The 21,054-nt window shown below is 39.6% G+C and overlaps 1 protein-coding gene across 1 annotated transcript; it reads left to right on the top strand.

Annotated features, from left to right (window-relative positions):
- The first annotated feature begins 1,799 nt into the window (after positions 1 to 1,799).
- On the top strand, positions 1,800 to 20,778 carry rgs17 (regulator of G protein signaling 17). The gene is made up of 6 exons (XM_079688389.1): positions 1,800 to 1,996; positions 4,697 to 5,038; positions 8,233 to 8,363; positions 12,375 to 12,446; positions 12,536 to 12,767; positions 13,217 to 20,778. The coding sequence occupies exons 2-6, from the start codon at positions 5,036 to 5,038 to the stop codon at positions 13,403 to 13,405; spliced, it is 627 nt and encodes a 208-aa protein (XP_079544515.1). The 5' UTR covers positions 1,800 to 1,996; positions 4,697 to 5,035; the 3' UTR covers positions 13,406 to 20,778.
- Positions 20,779 to 21,054: the final 276 nt, after the last annotated feature.

Consider the following 21,054-nt stretch of genomic DNA (forward strand, 5'->3'; position numbering starts at 1 on the left):
GAGCACTGTCTTGACCTTCTCACATGCAAATCAGTGCAACAGTCCTCAGTGCATGAAGAAAAAAGGGGTTGATCCAAGCCACTTTAGATCCCTTTCAATGAGCCAATGGTGTCAGGGAACATGGTCCACCTTTTCCCCTGCACCCCCCCCTCTGTAGAGTCCCTCTAAGTGTATATGTCTGATGCATAAAGATGGAGGACTAACGCTAAATAGCCTATGTAAAAATATTCAATATGTCTATTCCAGTATGAAGTCCATGCACACTTTAGCCTAGTTTTCATAAACACCAAACCATGAGAATGCCTCTCTCTATGCACTCGCGCAACAAAGTGTGTTATCTGTCAGATAAAAGCCTCTTATTGCCACTGTAGCGGTAATAATGCGTTTTCCATGTTCCTTTCCCGCAATGGTCACATACATGCATAACGAGTTGTCACTGCTGCATCAGTGTGTGTGTGTGTGTGTGTGTGTGTGTGTGTGTGTGTGTGTGTGTGTGTGTGTGTGTGTGTGTGTGTGTGTGTGTGTGTGTGTGTGTGTGTGTGTGTGTGTGTGGGGGGGGGGGGGTGTGTGTGTGTGTGTGTGTGTGTGTGTGTGTGTGTGTGTGTGTGTGTGTGTGTGTGTGTGTGTGTGTGTGTGTGTGTGTGTGTGTGTGTGTGTGTGTGTGTGTGTGTGGGTGTGTGGGTGTGTGGGAGAGAGAGAGAGCAGAGTTTTGGTGCCCCCCTGTGTTAATGGTAGGAAAATCTAGTTTGAACAGTCATCACTACTGAGGCTCTCTGACTCACGCTGCAAGTATAACATCCGAACACAAAACCCAGAGAGACACTCATTCAAATGTTCGCACTAATAATGACGTATTCTTAGAAATTAAACTTCAACAGATGATACATGACTTCATGAGCTACAGAATAGTATATTGAGTCAGAAAAAGACGGTCTGGCCTCTTATAATATGTAGCAGAGATTACTCAACAAATGAATATATTAATGGATGGGTGAAGTCATAACCGGAGTTATTTTTCTTTCTTGTGTCAGGATTGGTAGTGTTTTATAAAAGCTGCCTCAGCGCTAGAGTATGAATTCCAAAAAGAACATGATAATAACGACAATCAAAAACCTATTTAAAGGCCGTGCTGTTTGACTTAAAATAAAGGATAGCCAATTGAAAACAGAGAAAAATATTTCTGAAATCCATCTCTGTACCATCCTTATTTCACATTTTCATTTATAAGATCTCAAACTTAATTCAGCTGACAAAGCCCTGTGCAAGTGCATTTTTAAATAAAATGTTTTCTCAGATGTACATACGTATCTGTTCTTAAAGTAGACAAACAAGTATTTTATTAGTATACAAAAATGTGGTATGGTCACTATCTGAATAGGCCCCTTATAGAAACATAAACAAAACTAATAGAAGGCTGTGTTTAAAGATAATAATGTAAGATATTCTGTGATTTGATAAGGGTGACACTACATTCCTGAGGTCACCATGTGTTGCATGACACTGTGTGTGTGGGTCATGGAGGCATTTCAAATATATATATTTTACTGTTTTATAAGGATGCATTTCCTCTTGTGGTCTCTTGAGGTCATTACTAAGTGACATGTGTATCTCTCCATCATTTCAGATATTTCAAGGATTTATGTCCCAAAAAATACTGAAATAAAACTGAAAGCAGCAGCGGTTTTATAAAGTATATCCAGTGTTTTGTAGTTGTTGTGCAACAGCAGTGATGTAATAGTGACCCTCTTTGCATTATCCCCTGTACGTGTGGAGCCTCCGGTGCATCCTCTCGCTCCGCAGCCCCGGAGCAGCGCGCCTGCGCAGTGCATCCAGGGGCTCGGCGGCGATCGGTGCTGAAGTGGGGCGGATGGCAGAAAAACAGCGGCGATGGACATTACACCGCAGGATTCCCATTTACGATGTCGTTGAATAAGCATCGGGACGTCGCGTTTTCACACCCATCACCATAGGACGCTGACAGCCGGACGCAAATGGGGTAAGATGCTGATTATTGTGCGTAAAAAGCTCCACACGGGCAGGCTAGCTGACGTTAGCACGGCGCTAGCTGCTGCTCCACCTCCTCCTCTCGCTGCAAAGAGATAGCGGATCTGTCGGCTAAAGCTAGCGAGGAGAAAGTGGGTGGTGTTTGATTCCTGAAAAATGTTCGGTGCGACAGTGAGCACCGTGCAGCCCTCTCTGTAATTGCGTTATGGCACCGAGGTGTCAGCTGGGAGGGGGAACTCCTCTCCAGGCTGGTCCGACCTGCAGCGGCTCAGATGTTTCGGACAGCTGTAGGAGGAACCATGCAAACAGCCAGCAGCTAGCAGAGCTACTGCATAGGGTCCGATCAGCCTACTTGTTATCTGAAGATATGCACGGGCCTTCGGGCAGATGCAACGGTGCTGCGACAGCTCCCTGCATCATGCATCCACCTCTCTCCACTTTAAAGTTGATTTAGCTAAGTGTCTATCAACCTTTTTTTATTCCTTTACTGTCATGCACTGACTAGAGAGGGTGTCGTGCCCAGCTGAGGAAGCACCCACACTGCAGTCTCCCATGGGTGTGTTGAGTCACAGGAGGATGACCCTGATCGGATGAAGGCCACAACGCGTTTTTCTTACAATAAAGTTGTGCTGTTGTTGACCTTTGGAGTGAAGGGAGCTACTACATCCTGACACTTTCTGATTTATCTCATTCAGCTTTTACTCTTCTATCAGAGAGGTTTTATACAATACAAGCTCTCTTATCTACTTATTGAGGTTGTGTGCTTGTAGGGTGGATATATTTTACTTGATGTATGTACTTCAAACACTTAAATGATCCCTAAATGCAGTGTGAGTGATAACCTAATTGATCTCATAGAGCTAAAATGGCTATAGGGCTTATTCTTTTTTTGATAAATCGTTGTGATGTGATGTGGAGGCCAAGCTGCTTTTATGTAAATCATCAATAACATGATTCAATAGCTTTATAAGTCAAATATTGTATTAGGTCTGCAAAATAACACTTACTTTCATTATCAATTGACACTGGGATTTTCCTCATATTTTCTTGTTAAACCATGTTGACATTTCCAACACTTTGGTAATTATTATCTTTTTTTGGAAGCATATAAGTGACTATGGCCATCTTCCTCCTGGGAACTCTCACAAGTACTACACATAATCCTTTCTTTACACACCGCTACGAAGAAAATCACTCTTCATAGACTTCTAATATACAAGGGGAACTTTTGTTTTCAAACCTATCGAGGCTCCTTGCTACAGGAATGGTTTAACAGTATCGAAACAGCTTGCTGTGCCATATCTTTTGATTTTGGCTACTTGTTAAACGTTTCTAGGTGTTGACTTTTGCTACAATTTCTATTTGTTGAAAGGAAAAATGATCTACATTCAGGAAAAACAACTAAAGAAAAATACATGACTTGACTTTGCAATTAAGGTGATTCAGAAACACAGTAGTAAATAAATACAACAAATGTTTCACAAGTAATATAAGTGATTATCGGTGATAATCGGTTGTTCTTCAATGACCTTAACGTCCCGATCTCAGTCACTAAATGTAACAGCCTGCTGATAGTTCACAACATAAAGACATAAAAGATAATTCCTCGTACGTGTGAAGTGAACCTACCTGGCAATAAACCCGTTTCTGAGTATCCAGTGTTGCGGTCAACATGTGAACACTTCTGAGCTGCTGTTATGAGGAAGCAAATTGTCTGAACATTAATTCATGTAAAAAACCATGAAAACAGGCAGCATGACAGTTTCCGAGCTGCTCTGTCTCCTTCAGGCACTTAGTCAGTTTCCGTCAGGGACAAAATCACGCTAATGGCATCTGACTGTGATTGAGTGTCGGGTTGTGACACCAACGATTGGCCTAATCTATTCATGATGAGTGTCTAAACTGAGGCCTAGTCCCCACATAAAGCCAGGGATTTCTTTTTAAAGGTAGCCTTTTCCATCATGATGATAATGCATTTCCTGATGCAGCTTATTTAATATTTTTTCGATTAAATCACTGAGCTTATTACAGATATATCGGTATTCAGTGCATATGTTGGGAGATGCGTCAAAGGAAATACATGCATAAATGCCAAGGTTATGGTTGAGTTAGATTTGATAAAAGTATTGGAATGTCACAAATTATTTTTGCCATTATTGATAAATATCTAAATTGTATTTTTCTAAAGGAAACATGCCCTTTTTTGAAAATACCTTTTCAATAACATCAAAATAAAATAGCACTAGATGCTATAAGTTAAGCTATAATGTGATGATCAACATTATTACAACATTAAAATGTAGTCGATAGGTAATGGATTAATAAGCTAATTGTTTTAGCCTTAAACATTGTGGCTGTTTCCTCATGTGTCCCAAAAGAGCATTTACACTTTTTTTTCCAAAACTAAAGTAGAGTACGAACATTTCTGGTCAAAAACACATTTCAGGGACTCTTATCAAAAGTGTTGATGTATAAAAATCTATATCAGCTGATAGAACCAATATAAGATTGTTAGTATGCGGCGATAAGTAGTGTAGTTTCTGTTCTCACTGCATCATACAGTATGCACTATGTCATTGCACAAGCAGTGGATATATCTCCACATCCTTGTCACCAAACAATTCTGCACCTTGACTCGCTGGATCAAATGGTTCTGTTGTGATTCTGACTCTTTGTCCTGTGTGCTTTCCAGATGCTGTACTTTCGCTGCTCCCTGCACTCTCGAGTCTATAAATGACCCTTTCACCGAGATCTGAGGAAGCCTAGTAGGCGACGGCGAGTCAAATCAGGACACGGGGAGAGGAAGTAGTTACATTTCACCTCAGCTCCAGTGTCTTCAGGGATGGTGAGACAAGTAACTTCTCTTCCCTGTGGTGAAAAGACCCTCCCCTCCAACGAGCCAGACAGCCGGTCCGTTAGCCAATCAGACGCCCAGACCCTCACTGCTTCAACCAGCCTGCTAGCATCCAGCAACCTGTTACCTCACGCCATGACTGCTCTGTCTCACCTGTTTCCAGAAAATCACTAATTCATGGTAAGTTGCACTTCTGTCCGGTGTGGTATCACTCCTTTCACTTAAGTACAAGTCTGATTTGAGTACTTCTTCCACCTCTGCATGAGGTTCTGAGTATAAAAGCAGCAAATGTATATTAAAACTTCCACAAGAGCATTATTGACTTACACAAACTAGCAAAGATACTCCCAAATGAAATCTCATTGCAAATTCTGTATTGTCATTAGTAAGGAGTCCTGCTCAGTCAGGTCATGGATGGCTGTCCACATGTAGAAAACTATGATCCACCTTGCTTGTTCAAAGGGGAAATGTGTTCCCCTGTGTGCTTGTTGATTTTGGCGACACCTTATCCACTGGTGGGAAACGGCAAATGTGGTTTAATACTACAGGTATTGGAATACTAGAGGCAACAAAACTGCTGTCAGTTTATTATTTAAGTCAGACACTTATTAGCCTCTGTGAGCAACTATGATCAGACGTTTTGCTTCACTCAGCATTAGTAGTTGTGAAAGTAGTTATATCGCTGAGAAGTTGGAGGTGTGTAGCAGCGTGTTATCTGCAGCTGTTGTTTTGTAGACGCATGTCTGACGAATTATAGTTTGTGTTAAGCTCACTGACAAACATTGGATTTCCCATGACTACTTTTAAAAAAAAGTCAACTTGTGTTGCCCCAGTTAAAAACACTTTTAGTGAAGCTGCAGGAAACGTTTGATTTTCAAACAGCGACACAGAATGCTTGCTATATTGCATAAATATCTACATCGTCTACAAATCTCTCCTAGCTATGGGCTATTTTGTGAGGTTTGGGTGGTTTCAAGCCTCTGATCATGCTACTTTCTCAGTCACTCGCCCCACAGGAGCTCTACAGGAGCGCAGCAGCAGAAGGCAATGCCATCATTTATACTATACAATACGCTTCTTAGCCTGTTTGTAGAGCTGCGCATTTGGATTCATTCATTAAAATGATTTTGGTTGATATGATGTCTGATATTTTAGTCCTAAATATTGCATCCTTAATCCACCTAAATGATGTCTCCATTAAGAGAATGTCGAAAAAAGGGAGGGGTCATCTGAGTACTTTCCAAATCCTTTGCATTTGTGGCAGATCTTGTTGCTATGTTCTTTTTCCCCTCTCATCTGGGTGTATTTGTATTTACACTCCATATTTGCATGTCCTGTCATTGCGGCCTCCCTCTACGGGCTCACAACAAAGCCGTTCCCTCGCTGTCGTTTGCATTTAGCACTCTGGTTTTCCACGGATGCTGCATGGTCGCTGAATAACTGATGACCACTCTGCTGGTCAGGTGACAACATTTGCATGTCAGGCTGGTTGTCTTAGCCTTATACCTGCCATGCACTGTGTCATTATTGCAGTGAATCCTATGTGTGTGTGTGCATTGTAGACGAAGTGAGATAGAAAACTCCACTGTTGGTACTGGAGCCCACTGGTTAATAAGGAGCTTTAATTATGGCTTTGGAGGTAAGAGTTCTCTTTCATTCATTTCACAAGCCAACAAGGCTTCAATTAATTAAGTAATTAGGTTCATTTTTCACTCCCTTGGTGAAATTAAGCTTAAATTACCAAATTGTGAAGTGGAGTTTCTCTATGTGGTCACAGAGGATGAATTGTTTCTTGACATCTTTTTCTTCGTCTGATTTTCACAGTGTTTCCTGGTTTTGGCTGTTGGACAGTCTGTGACAGAGCTGTTTTAGTTATAGCTGGATCAGGGTTTTCCCGGCCAATTTAGCTCGTAAAAAGCCAGCCGAGTGTTATTATGTTCTGCTTGGAGGAAGAGGAACAATGGTATTGCCAGACTAGACTATAATATTGTGTATCATTATCTCTTTAGAGTCAGTTTTTAGAGAGTGGTATCTTTATTTTGAGTAGCCTTAAGGGTTGTTTACCCATCAGTGTTGTTTGCTCCTCATACTCCTTCAAAAAGCCTCTCTGAAGACCAGGTGAAACCCCCGGGGCATGACTGGCACATCGTCCAGTGACTTTTATTAGATAGTGGGCAGTGTGTTAGCGGAGAACTGTCTCATGAAAGCCTGTTAAACTGTTCAAATGTAAGGTTTTTGTAAACATTACACAGCCTAAGAGCAGCTGATGGTGGAAAGTCATACAATTATACTAATACCGTTTGACTCTTCCAACATTTCAATGCCTTTTTGTTGAGTCTTGCAGTCAATAATAAATATATATAATGTGTTCTATGGACTTTTCATCAACAAGCTTAACTCCACAATGTTCCTAAAATAACTCGGAGTGAAATATGTTAACAGCAAGGTCAGTCTATTAATCGCTGACTGAAAAGCTAATCTGCAAATATTTTAATAACTTATAAAGAATTTTTGTATTTTTTCAAGCAACAACTACAGCTATTCTCATTTAGGTATAAAGTTGTAATACAAAACAAGCTAATTGAAGACATTACCATGGCCGATAGATGGATTGGCACAAAATGTGGTAATTTGCTTTCTCATGGTCCCCGGATGAGTTATCGTAATGACTTATGATAGGACTTAATGATGACAGGGTAGGATAGTGATCCCCTGACTTCTATTCTGGGGCCAACATCAGAGGTTTTGATTCAAATGTCTCTACAGTTATTTGGTAGATAGTCATGTAACTGTGCGTACGGGCATTTTTGTTCTCCTTAAAAAGAGAATGGATGCAGTTTACTAACATGGTCCTCCATGAAAGAAAACACATGAAACAGGGTCCCTATATAGAGGGAGGATCCTCATCTCCCCTGATGCAAAAGCAGGTTGATGTGAGTGTGCATCAGTTTCTGTGTTTACTGCATAGGTTTGTCCGTGTGCATGTGATGTGTAGATCCTGTGTCTCTGTTTGGGTCCACTCCATTGAAATGTGTGTTGTTGTGTCCCTCAAAGCCAAGTGAAAGACTTGGCTGGACGCCAGAAACCCTCGTACCGTACAAGGAAGGGAATCATCTCTGTCCTGCTTGAGTGATCCCTCTCTCTCTCTCTCTCTCTCTCTCTCTCTCGCTTCATCTCTCTTTTTCTCTCTCACACACACACACACACACACACACACACACACACACACACACACACACACACACACACACACACACACACACACACACACACACACACACACACACACCACATTTGAAACTGTAATATCTTTTTATGTTATTATTAACTTGAAGGGTATTTAACGGTGTTTATTTTCTGTGTGCATCGTGAAGCCCCGCAGTGTGAGTGGAGTGGAGATGAGAAAAAGGCAGGCGGCACACATCGAGGCCCCCCCCCCGGCCCCCGGACAGCCCCGACCCAACGCCTGCTGCCTCTGCTGGTGCGGCTGCTGCAAGTGTCTCTGGTAGGAAAATACTGCTATGCTATGCTATGCAGTTATATACTCTACTATACTCTACTTTATTCTACCTTTCTTCTACTTTAATTCTGTATTTTCTTATAATTTGGTATTTCAGGTAGACTGTGGCCCAGGAAAAGAATACTGTTAATAAAATCTATATGTGTATAGATGTTAATTTCGCCAGTAAATAACTTCCGAATAGCCACTTCAAGGGCTTGCAGACTGAAGCAACTATGTATGACTTTTGACCTCATAAATGAATTACGTTTTGAATTGTTAGAAGTAGCATAAGTATACATTCAACGACCCAGCCAAAGCAGTTTCTGAATTAAACTAATTTAATTGTAAAATCATATAAATAGAGAGATTGCAAGTGTTATTTGACATATATTTGGGATGGTTGGAAACGTCATTTCGATCTCTGTCTGTAAACACAAACTGAGTAAGATTGACATTAACGTTGACTTTGACTTTGACATCCTCTCACACATTCATGGGTGCAATTTCTTTATTTTTCTAACACAACTTCATCCTTTTTTATAGTTGATAGTTGTATTTGGAAGAAAGAAAATCCCCCTCTGTCCGAAACATGCTTCAAATCTTATCTGCGATGTTACGCTGATATTAAGTTCCTAGAAAAGCATTTGAAAAAACACACACAAGGGCTTCCTCCATCTGTAGACCCTCTGTAGGGTAAAAAGTCCTAAAATGTTGCGTGAGATTTTTCCAAGGAGCGTCACCACTGATATCCAGTTTGCGTAACTTCAGAGGGAAAGGGCTTTATTAGTGGTTCATGGGCTCAGTGTTACCTCACTCAGCAGAAAACTGTGTGATTAATTTATAAGAAATTCCCCGAAATGATGACTAATCTTCTGTGATTGTAAACAGAATTGATTTGGCTTTTGAAGCAAAACAAGCAATATAAATATGTCTACTAAGACTTTGGTAAACATTTTACAAACCCAACAATCGGTTCGTTAATCGAGAAAATAATGGGCAGTGTGACGGGGTTCTCTTTGTCCGTTCGTAAACATAGGCGTAGTCGGTTGATTTAAGCTCAAAAAGTTGTATTTATAACGACAAAAAAAAAAAATACTGTTTGACCAGAATATCGAAACATAATCAAAAGTTATCAAATTAGGTTTTCTATCACTTAAATATGGAGTAAACAAATCCACTATCTTTTGCTAGATAAATGATAATGCTAGATAATGGACATTGTTCCAGCCTTACATGTCTAAACCTCATGCTTCCAGATTGCCAACCTCTGAGCAAGGCACTGAGTCCAGGAGCTGCAGTGTATCTCCGCCGCTGCACTCTTGCCAGGAGAGAGCAGTGAATGAAACATTGTGTTCAGGCAGTGAATGGTGAATGTGCTGCTTCTTTCACACCACTCCATCTGAAGTGGTGGCAGCTTGTGGGCCTGCAGTGAGGGCGCTGTGTGTTTCTCAATCAAATGCTGGTGTCACATATCCAGAATGAGCCTGGCAATGTTACTTCAGTACAGAATATGTTTATTTATTTTAGCATTATGGCTGTTAATTACTGAATGCTCTCTTTTTACTACCACAGTGGATTTATTTGTGTGAGTCATCTGCCTTTTTGGCTAAGTTTTAGGGAACGAGGGACTAGGAAAGTGTTAATGGGTCACGACATAGTGTTACATTTCGTTTTTTATTTATTCTTTTTTCTCTCTACTTTCTAACCACTCCTCCTCTGCCCTCACACAAGGCCCTTATCTAGCTGGGGTTCCTTCTATTTCCATCACCACATCACATGCAAAACAGCTGTGAAGAAGTGCCTGTATATTTAGCTGTATTGTGAGGGCGCCCGGGGCTGTGGCTAGCTTAGCGCATTACCGCCGCACAATGGGGACTTTGACAAGAGACAGCAAGAGGAAGGAAAGATCCTCCGTGGTGGGACAGAAATAGACATCTCAGTGTGTGTTGCTTTGTGGACGCAGCATGTGTGACCGAGCTACGACAGACAGATAGGCTACCCTGTGTGTTTCAAGTGTTTACATAAAGGTTTGCACTGTAGCTTTTTTTGTTTGATGGACTTTCAACAAGTTTTGTACAACTGAAGTGATGCAAATATTAATATTTGTTGTATCTACTCACCACATTTTGATCAGTAATTCCTTATTTGAGCATTTCTTTGTCAGAAAATTGTAAATAATTACTATTGGAATTTCAAATAGACCAACCTGATGTCCTCAAATTAATTGTTTTGTCCGACACGAGTCCAACATCAAACCCAGAGATATTCAGATTACTATGACAAATAACAAATGCAGGCAATGTGAGAGGATTTCACGAGTTGATATTTGTTTCTTTGCTTTAAAAGTACTTGAAAAATGTATTGATTATAAAAATTGGTTCTGACTTATTTTTCAGCGATCAAATGTTTGATTAAGTGATCCCTTTAAGTGAACAATTAAGTTTAGGGTTCTGAAGTTTTCTGATCTGAGAGATTATTGCATTAGGGGCTGAATATTGCTGGACCTTAGCCCCCCATTTCAGTCTGCATACTGTAGGGTGGTTGACATTTTCATAGGGTGCTCCAGCGTTTTAGCATTGACGTTTCATAAAGTTTAAAGAGCACATTTTGAAAAAGAGACAGAATTCTTAAAATTAAAGATGAAGACGGATATATCCAGACTTTACTCTTAAGTAATTCCCCTCAAGCATGCATTCCTCCATTTCCCTTTGTGCAACTTAGTAGAGTCTTTTATGATTCCCCTCTTAAACTTGATGTCCCCATTTTGCAATGCAGGCTTACATGTTTAAGTATTTCTCAACCAGAAATGTAAACATTTAATAAAAATCAAATAAGAATTATTTATTTTTTGCAAAAGAAAGGTCAATACCAACATAATACCATCACATGGGATATGCATATGACTGTCATTTGGGTAAAATAAGCAATAGCATTTAATGTAAAATAGAAAATAATACCCAAACAACACTTAAAACGTCTTTAAAAATAATTGTTCTATTTTAGAGAGATTTACTTGTTTTTATGTGTTACAAAAATTCCATCTATCTCTGGATCCGGATCCTTGTTAGGTTTATATGAGGTCATCTTTTATCTGCTGATCCTGTATTTGAATGAATCAAACTTTTGTTTTCCCCAGTGGAATTTGCAGTGCACAAAGAGCACAACAGTGTATCAGAAGATCATCAACCACCATTCGTGACATCACATGATAAAGCATAACACGAAAGCATCCGAAAAAAAGAATTGAAAAAAAGAATTTGGAAATTATTAAATAAAGGACATCAGTTTAAGAACCTGCCAAATTCACACCATGTGATCAGAGCTTGTTAAGTAGGTGAATGCTGAGCACGACAAATAATGCGATGCCTCTTGAGTCTTTACCTTCGACCTTTTGTACTGTTTCACAAATGTAGCTTAGTGGTTGGAAGGTTTGGACAGATAACGTTTATTAACCCAGAGCAGCCGTGCTTGCTGACAGTCACTGGTGCATGCCGTCAGTGTAAATAAAGTTAATCGAAACTTGTGGCGGACATTTATTTGCTCGTTCTGCCCTGTTGTTCACCTGCTACTGATGTTCTGAATTCAATTGTAAAACTATTCATGCATTTGGGTATTTTGAGAGTCGATGTGGACTATCATCAAGATAAATAAGCTTTGATACTGAACTGTCGATCGGTTCTGGATATCCCCAGTGAGATAGAAATGAAGTTGTTTGGAAATGGTGTTTCGTTATTTTTTCTTGGGTGGTACCAAGGTTATTGAATGCTGATTATTTACATGGTGATTGTTAAATATCACTTTGGATCTTTTAGAAAGGAAATATGTAACCTTTTTTTAACAAATTGTTTCTACACACAATAATATAGCCAACAACTTGTAAAATATGTAATTTAAATGCGAGAAATCCTGATCTAAGTGAGACTGTCTGCAAATTTAAATCGAATTATAATACCTCAATCGTGTCCAGACTTTGGTTTTGCTGAGCTAATCATTTCTTGTGATTCTTGTTTCCAGGACCGAGGACAGGATTGAGAGGAGTGAGCGACAGACCTGCACCACGATGGATAGTATCGAGGCAGAAGATCAGTAAGTCCAGCAAACCCTCAAATTCCTTTGTGTGGTGCGATTGTTTCGTAATCTTTCACAAATGCATGTCCTCATTTTTCCGTCTGTAGACAACCCACTCTGGACGAGGCGCTGTCGTGGGCTCGGAGCTTTGAGCTGATGCTGCGCTCGCTGGGGGGCCGGGAGGTCTTCAGGGAGTTCCTGCGCTCGGAGTACAGCGAGGACAATCTGCTGTTCTGGTTGGCCTGTGAAGAGCTGAGGAAGGAGACAGATCCCTCAGTGGTGGAGGAGAAGTCCAGGATCATATATGAAGACTACGTGTCCATATTATCACCCAAAGAGGTACGGGATGTGTTTGTGTTGGATCAGCAAATGTAAGCTGTAATCATACGTTGGCTCTAGTGATGGTAAAGCTGTCAGTCCACCCCTCAAATCCATTTTTGTTATGAAATTGGTTACATTTGGACATTCATTTTCTATAAGATGCCTCTCACTAACCTTCTATGTTGTGCCTTTATCATGAAAATGTGTCAAATTGTCAAAATACTTTGGTTTATAATAATAATAATAATACATGTGATTTATATAGTGCTTTTCCTGGTGCTCACTAAAGTTCAAAGTATTCCCATTAACCTTGTTTGTTTTTTTGCTTTAATCCTATTTTAAATGTTAGCAAAACTTTAATGTTAGCATGCCAACACGCTATACGGAGATGTTGAAAGTGGTAAACCATTGTTGATCAGAGTGTCTTAGGATTGTCATTTTGAGCCTGTATCATCCGTCTTCCTCAGGTGAGTCTGGACTCGCGGGTCAGAGAAGGAATCAACCTGACCCTGGCGGAGCCCAGCAACCTGATGTACGAGGAGGCCCAGTTCCAGATCTACACCCTGATGCACCGCGACTCCTTCCCCCGTTTCCTCAACTCCTCCGTTTACAGAGACCTCCTGGCCAACAAGAGGCGCACCTGCCAGGAGACCTAGACCCCCCCGAGCCTCCCTCATCGCCATCGTACGCCAACGAGACTACTACTTACATTTCAAATACTACTATGGTGCCAGAAGTCGGGTTTGGAAAAATCTCTCCCTCTTTTTTGATTGAAAAGACTGAACGACATCCAAGATAGCTGGTTGTTTTTTTATTTATATTTTTTAAGCAATTTATATCCAGTTCTCCACTGGAGCGAGGTCGGGCTTTGCTGGTTGGTTTTTGGTCAATTCAAGACCATGAATGCTGGCCAGTGATTGTTTTGCTAGCGATTTGTGCTGTTTGTTACTGGCCAACCCACTTGTCAGCTGTCGGTTGAAATGGCCAACCTGACGGCCAGCTGCTGGTTTACTGTGGACAAGGACTCCTCAGGCGGTGGGGACAGAAAGAGAGAGAGAGACGAAAAGGACACGCCAACTGTTCCTGTACTGTAATATCTAGACCTCATGCTTTCTATCCTCACTTTAATACTCTCTCTCTCAAACTCATTCTGTCATATTGTTTTGTTTTTCTATTTCTGTCACATTCCTCCGATGTGTAAAACGTTTTATTTCTTCACTGTCCAAACATGACACTTAGTAGTTGGTGGGAGTCGGGGTGTCTCTGCCCGTTTAACCAATTGAAGCACTGGCTCTGCATGTAACTCTCTCTCTCTACAGTAGCTTGACGATGTAAGCCGCGGACTGCAACTATTTTTGAATATTGAGATGTATTTAGACAGGGTCCTGTCTCGTTGTCTGGGTGTCTTTATTCGGTGAAGGGAAAAAGTACACTTCTGCCAATTTGAAGCATACTGCAGTTTTTTTTATTGAGCAGATTTGATGGCTTCTGCAGTAAAGGCAGCAGCACCTACCCATCCACCCGACTGTCCGTCCGTCCGTCCGTCTGTCCGTCCAAGCACTGTCCTTCTTTAGGATTCTTTAACTGGGAGAAGTAAGGGCTAGAATTGTGGTTGGGCAGCTACATGTATTATTATAACTCGTGAATTTTAGACAAAGAAATCTCTCCACCGAAAAAATCACAATGCCTTTACATGTAAGAAAAGGTGCTGCTGGAGTTTTTCTGGAAAGCAACCACAGTTTGTCCAACGATCCCTACCTCCCATCTTTTTCCCTCCGACTCTGACCATCACAGCCTGACAAGGTGCCCAACGGGAGGGAAGAAACCACCGCTGGAGAGAATTGAAATAGACCCACGTTGACTGCAGATACATCATGAGATTTTTGCGCAGATAAATAGGGTTTACCTTTTAGTGTTTTAATTAGGAAAAACTGGTTGGGGGACATACGCAGATGCAGCAGGCACTGATTCAACTGATAGGGTTTTGGAGCCCTGGCCTTTGACTGTAAGGCTTTACCTTTTAGATGCTGTAGGTTACATGGCAGTCCCTGCAGTTTGTTGTCCAGTTTCACGCTGCAGATACGTAACCCGGGTGCCAAACATGATTTTAAAGATGCTGTGATATCAGATGTGACGAGGTCACCAGGTTGAGACTCTCTGTATTTCTGGTGCATGTCGGTCTCTCCTGCAGATTGAGCTGGGAGAATGTATGTTTGTCCTTCAGTTAGCTACCACCCATTCAAGACACTCCTTTTTTCCAGAGCTAGTGAAGAGGGTTGGTATAATGCTCACAAACTACCGTGCCGGGCTAGCGAAGACGCTTGCGTAGTCATGCTACATGCTAACCTTCTCGAAAAAAGGCTAACTAGGTGTTAGCATGCTTTAGGCAAGCAGTCAGCATGCTTGTGCTAGCCAATGATAACCCTCCAGCCAACTGCCAGCCCTCACACACTCTGGTTTTCTAATCTGACTTTCACAGCATGCGATGATAATTGCTGTGTGTGTGTATGGTGTAGTTACACACTTAACAGGAAAATGTAGAAAAAAAATAACTTTAAGAGGGTCTTGCCAAATGTCCCATTAACATTTTGTAGTATATAAAAGGACATTTTGTTTTTGTAGATGGTGTGAACATTTGAACCTTGCTCCTGGCCTGTGGATGTGCAGTAGAAAGTGCATGAGTGCAGTATATGCTAATTTGTTTAATGAACCCGGCCTCCGAGTATATTCATTGTGTAACATGATGGATAGCTGACCTCTTGGTGTGATGGTTAGTGCAGTCTTAAAGTGTCAATTAAAACAGTGCCACTCCTCATTGATAAATCTAGGCGTCCATGTTGCCACCTCTTTTAACTACCTGAAGTCCATGTGCCAAGTTTGGTCTAGATCAAATTAAAAAGTAGACGGTGCAAGATGTCCACAGACTAATGAAGTGCAATTGTGTTGGATACATTTTGAAAAGTTTATCTTATAAATGACTAACCATGACACCTGTTAGGATACTCAAAATGTTTAAGGCCACTTTTGGATTATTCAAAAATCTTGCCGTATTCAATTAACATTTGCCAGTTGTAATAAATTATTTATTTTATCTTTAAAAAAAAAAAGTAGAATAATAGAAATGCAGGTCCTCTGCTAGAAAAGATTATCCATAGTTGAGTTTTCCTCAACACTTATTTATATTTGCAGTGTTGAAAATGCTAACTAGATTAATCTGCCAAGTCAAATAAAAGTGACAATATAAGTGTTTTGTTGTCAAATATTGATTTTAAATCGGTAAAACTGACACTTTAAAGTCAAGAAGATGAGTCTAAACTAATAATCACCAAACATTTTGCATTGTTCCTTATTGAAACCATGCTATGGGCAATACATTACTACCTTGATTAATATTGCTTGGCGGCTATAATGAAGAGCTCTGCATGTTTACACCGATTATATCAGATCCATAAGAATTCAGAGTAACTAGCCAAATCTGAAACTGAGGGATCAGTAATCACACTTTAGACGTTGCATTTGGACAACTCTATAACTTTTTGACTGAATAGAAGAATGCCTGTAACTCATAAAAAGCAGAAAATGTCTTCTTCTGCACAGTACAGCTACGTCTCCTTGTTGCTGACTACACAGTAATTTAACACGAGAATGTTTCACCAACAACCAGATAATGAAATCGTGGTGCAATTAAACCAAGTTTACATTTATAAATAGTGAGATGTGTGTACCTTATTGAATAACCGCGGGGAGCCAACTGTCCTCAGTGTGAGCAGAGAGCCAGTCTCTGCCCAGTGCTAACTCCATTAGCACTTTACAGGGTTTACAGGGAGGACAGACGCAGCAGAGCCTCACGTCCTTTCCTCATAATTTATTGTGACTTGTACACAGTGGGGAAAAGTACACGGTTGTTTATTTTTAATAACTGCATTTCAAATGTAGATTTTACAAGCAATGATGATGATGATGTGAAGTGATGTAGTGTCATCGCTGACTTTAGATTTGTGTCTTTAACTTTCCATGGGTTTAAGTGAGTGGGATTTTGAAACGTGGCTGTGGTTTTATCGACTACAAAAAAAAAAGGTTGCGAGCTGAAGTGTCCTGATTGGTTGGAGGAGGTCTGCGAAGCTTTGGCCTTACTGACACGTTTTATTCTTTTTCCTTTGTATAAACAAAAAACAACAAGCGTCTCCGTAGGCTTTTCACTACCTCTCATGTTGGTTAATTTATTTCACATCTAGTTGTCAATGTACAAGTTGTTTTTAGATCTACTTGAAGCCTAACACTGTAAACAAAAATGTGCACAGAAAAATGACTATGTATATGACCAGAGGGGTTAAAGAGAGCTTGGCCTAGTCGACATTATTTCTTTGTTTGTTTGTATGTTTGTTTTTAATTGTGTTGAGCTGAACTAGATTTTGCATCTCTATAAAGAATTCAGGAATCCACTGTCTAAGGGCTAATCCCATTTTTGCCTATGCAAATCTGTTACTGTGGGTGAGTTGGGAAAGGGCGAGCTACCGCACCTTTCACCTGTTTGATGGACCATGGTTTACAATGCCCTTTGCTGATATTCTTCAATCTTATTCAGCAAAAATGTACGCTTTCTTTTGTTTCTATATAAATATTATGTATCTATATATATATAGATATACTGTATATATAACAATTAATATACAGAGAAAATAGTATATGCCTTCGTGATTATAAAAAAGAAACCTTGCTGAAAACAAATAAATGTGTTGTTGTCTGACATGTGGCTGTGTGCTGGAGTCTTGGTAAAATGACGACTGACAGAAGAGTTTACTCACTAACCCTCATGACTACAAAAGGATTCAAAACCAGTGGCTGACCCTTTGCAGTATTCCCTAACTGAGGGGAAACACGTTTATTTATCTAAGGAGAAACCACATCATGACTTTCTGTGACAAGTACTTTATTCCAGCCCTTACGTCTTTTTCATTTTTCAGTGTAACATTTGGTCAATTTTAAAGCAAGACTATGTATCTTTTGCTTAACTGAAGCTATAGATGCCACTGGTGACAGTAAATGGGTGGAAGCCAAAACATTGTGTTAGAAATAGAGACAAGTCATAAAGTCAGCAACTGACTGTAATATCAATAAAAGGGTGAGATCTAGGAACATATTGCTAGCATTAGCTAAGATTAGCCGCTCGTGGCTACACTCAATCTAAGTAAAGCTGCAACGCCAAAATGTTTGAGCCGATCAAAATGAGAACATGTTGAGTTTACTGCTCATTAATTAAACTTTTCATTAGGAACACACACACGCTTTTGTTATTTTTGTTGAAAAGTTGCATAGTCTCTCTTTGAATGGCTGAATTTGAGCATGGACACTGTCCATATTAAGTCACATTCTTTATCCAGTCATCCGTTAATAAAAAAGAAATCCATGTTATATGAAATGATAAAAATGTGATGGTGATAATCTTTTTGTTGTGCGTCAGTGGAGCCTGCACAGATGTTAGTGCGAGTTAATAATTAAAAGTGTGCAGCACGGTATCGTCTGCAAACAGCAGGAAGTTACTCTACAATCCTTCATCTTCTTATTCTTTATGTAGCCACATCCAGTCAGACTATCACTGTGCTAATACAGTAGCATTGATTTAGGACACATCAGCAGAAGTGGGCTTTCTGTTTTTTTAATACTCCCCTAATGCAAGGTGTAAGAAAAGTCAATACTATGTTACTTATAAGACCGTTCACTCTGCTCCTGAGAGCATCTTTAAGCTTCGAGTTGAGGGTTGATTTAGGTCTGATAATTTATTTTTGAACTCTTATTTGTACAGAAGATTTAGCTCCGTGGAAATGACAATAGGAGGGTTGATGTATAGATCTTTCTCCTTAAGTACTCAGTGCATCATGACTGAACAGAGATAGGTTTATCAACTGATGGTGGTTAGAAATGTGATTTGGTGCCTCTCTACGCTTCACAACAGACCTCAAGATCTCTTTCTGTCTCTCAAATAAAATGGCAGTTAAAGTGAGATGGTCCCGTTTTACAGCAAATATAACACCAATGTTTATTCCTCCTCCTGACGCCCTCATATTGTCTCTTTTGTACCTCTTCGAGAGGTGTTTGTGCTACTTGAAGGAAGAGTTTCTATTTGTGCAGGTACCTGGTTGAAGTTTCAACAGTTTTAGGCAATCACTTTTCTCTTTATTGATTTAGATGCCTAAACCTCCTGGTTTTTGTCATGCCTTTGTAGATAGATCACAGTCGTTAAGAAATGATCCGCAGGTGAAAATAAAAAGAATTTTACTGTCACTTTACGCGATAAAATACAAGTGACATTTTTCTACTCAGCATGCTTTTTGCTAAATAAATGAAATAATTCAGTTATTTGCTATAAACGATACTGTATGAGTATGTATTCAAGTACTGCAGTATGCAGACATTACAAATATCAGAAACTCTCTTGAGAGGTTCATATTTTTCTTCTCGTATGTTTCACTAATATTGGCGGTTATGGGTTCCTAATTCTTGTTCGAGTGTCTCGTGAATTGCCAGAATGACTAAATGACCCCCTCTGTATTAACGAATATACACTATGGTTGGTTATTTCCACATGCATGACTCGCAGAGTAATTTTACCTGGACAGTTAAAGTGCAGCCAGCTTCACTTTGACTATTTTCCACTGGAAGCTTGAAAAAATGTGATGATGACTGAGTTTTTTTCACATGAAGGAAGATGTTTTCCTTGTGCACTAATGGTCAACAAAATGCAGAGTTAATGTATCATCTTGCCACACAACGCAAATGTGACCTCAAGGCTTCAGATGTTAAATGTTTAGGTGAGGAAAAAATGATGCTGGAGCTTCGAACAGCAGCGAGTAAGCTGAAGAGTTTAAATCAATCCTTGAACAGAAATCGCTGTCTGGAACGCCCTGATATGCAGGAATCTCTTCACTGTAGCAAAGAAAATACATTCCTGTGTTATTAGTCCAAGCTCGATTGAACACCATCTTCTGTTGTAGAGTCTAACAGGATTTAACAGATTTAACACGACTGAGCATTTGGGAATTTGTACATTGTGAGAAACATTTAATCATGTTGGTGTTGGCAATCCTCTGCATGAATAGAAAGCCTTTATTGTCATTGTACAAAAATATACAAGGAGATTTTGGAGTGCAACCCTGTCACCAGTTCAATACATAAATATGCCTTTTTTTTATTATTATTATTATTTTGTCTGGCTAGAATTTGCAAAATTGTAAAACACCCTTTTTTTGATGATTACCTTTTTCCTGACATGAGAGTGCCGTTTAATTCAAATAAGCAAAAACAATTATTCAAATCCTTTTAAAATAAATTGTTGAGCTACGTAAAAGTCAAAAGGAAAAGGGTTGAAATTTCCCTGATAAACTTATCAATGCAACTCTCCCAGGATGCGTATTAGGAAATAAAACGTGCCAAATTTATAATCTAACTTTTGTTTTAATGCAAAAGGCTCAAAGGTATTGTTGGAATATGAAATCATATATTTTGTTGCAAATGTTCCTTAAGAATCACATTCTGTTAGCTGTCTTTTCACGTTGCTGTCGTGAGTTTTTGTGTCATTTCTCTGAATCATCCACATGTAATCTACTTCATGGACATGTAACTAACAGACCTTTACAAGATTCTGTAAACAGCATTTTGACAAATCTGGATTACAAGCAACCGATCCAACTGAAATTCTAATTGTCACAAAAAACCTGTGAACTATTTAAAAAATGTTTTGTATTCTTATAAATTATTTTAACAGCAGGTTTCTTTCAGTCATGTTTTCTTCTTTCAGTTCACTGAAAGTGTTGTTTATTCACCTTTATCTCCACACGAATCACATGACCAGCGTGTTCAGTTGTGGTTCATTTTGAGGTTCAGTCTTTGTCTTTCTTTACATGATGACATCTTGTATTAAGAGAAAACTCCAATCTATGATAACTGCCCTTGAATATCTGTAATTTAAATAGTGCTGCTAGAGAAAGAAATCTAAATGTAACAACTTACAATAAATACTTAATAGATTTTTGCCAAATGTGCCTGTGTCTTTCTTTGACTGGAGGTGTGCGATGTAGTTCCTGTATGCAGTTTTAAAAAAAACATTGTTCTGTGAGGGTGCAATTTTACAACACCACAAGTATTAAGGTTTCCACATTTCAAAGGCCCTTTTCTCAGCAAAAAAGAAATCACATTTCCTTATCCATATGTAAATTACAGTTTTTCTCGATTGCTAACACACTAAAATGAAACACAAAGCACAATTATTTTAACTGACACTCAAAGAGCAAAACATCGGCTCAAATCT

This window comes from Notothenia rossii (assembly GCF_949606895.1).
Source record: "Notothenia rossii genome assembly, chromosome: 6".
Classification (NCBI taxonomy): domain Eukaryota; kingdom Metazoa; phylum Chordata; class Actinopteri; order Perciformes; family Nototheniidae; genus Notothenia; species Notothenia rossii.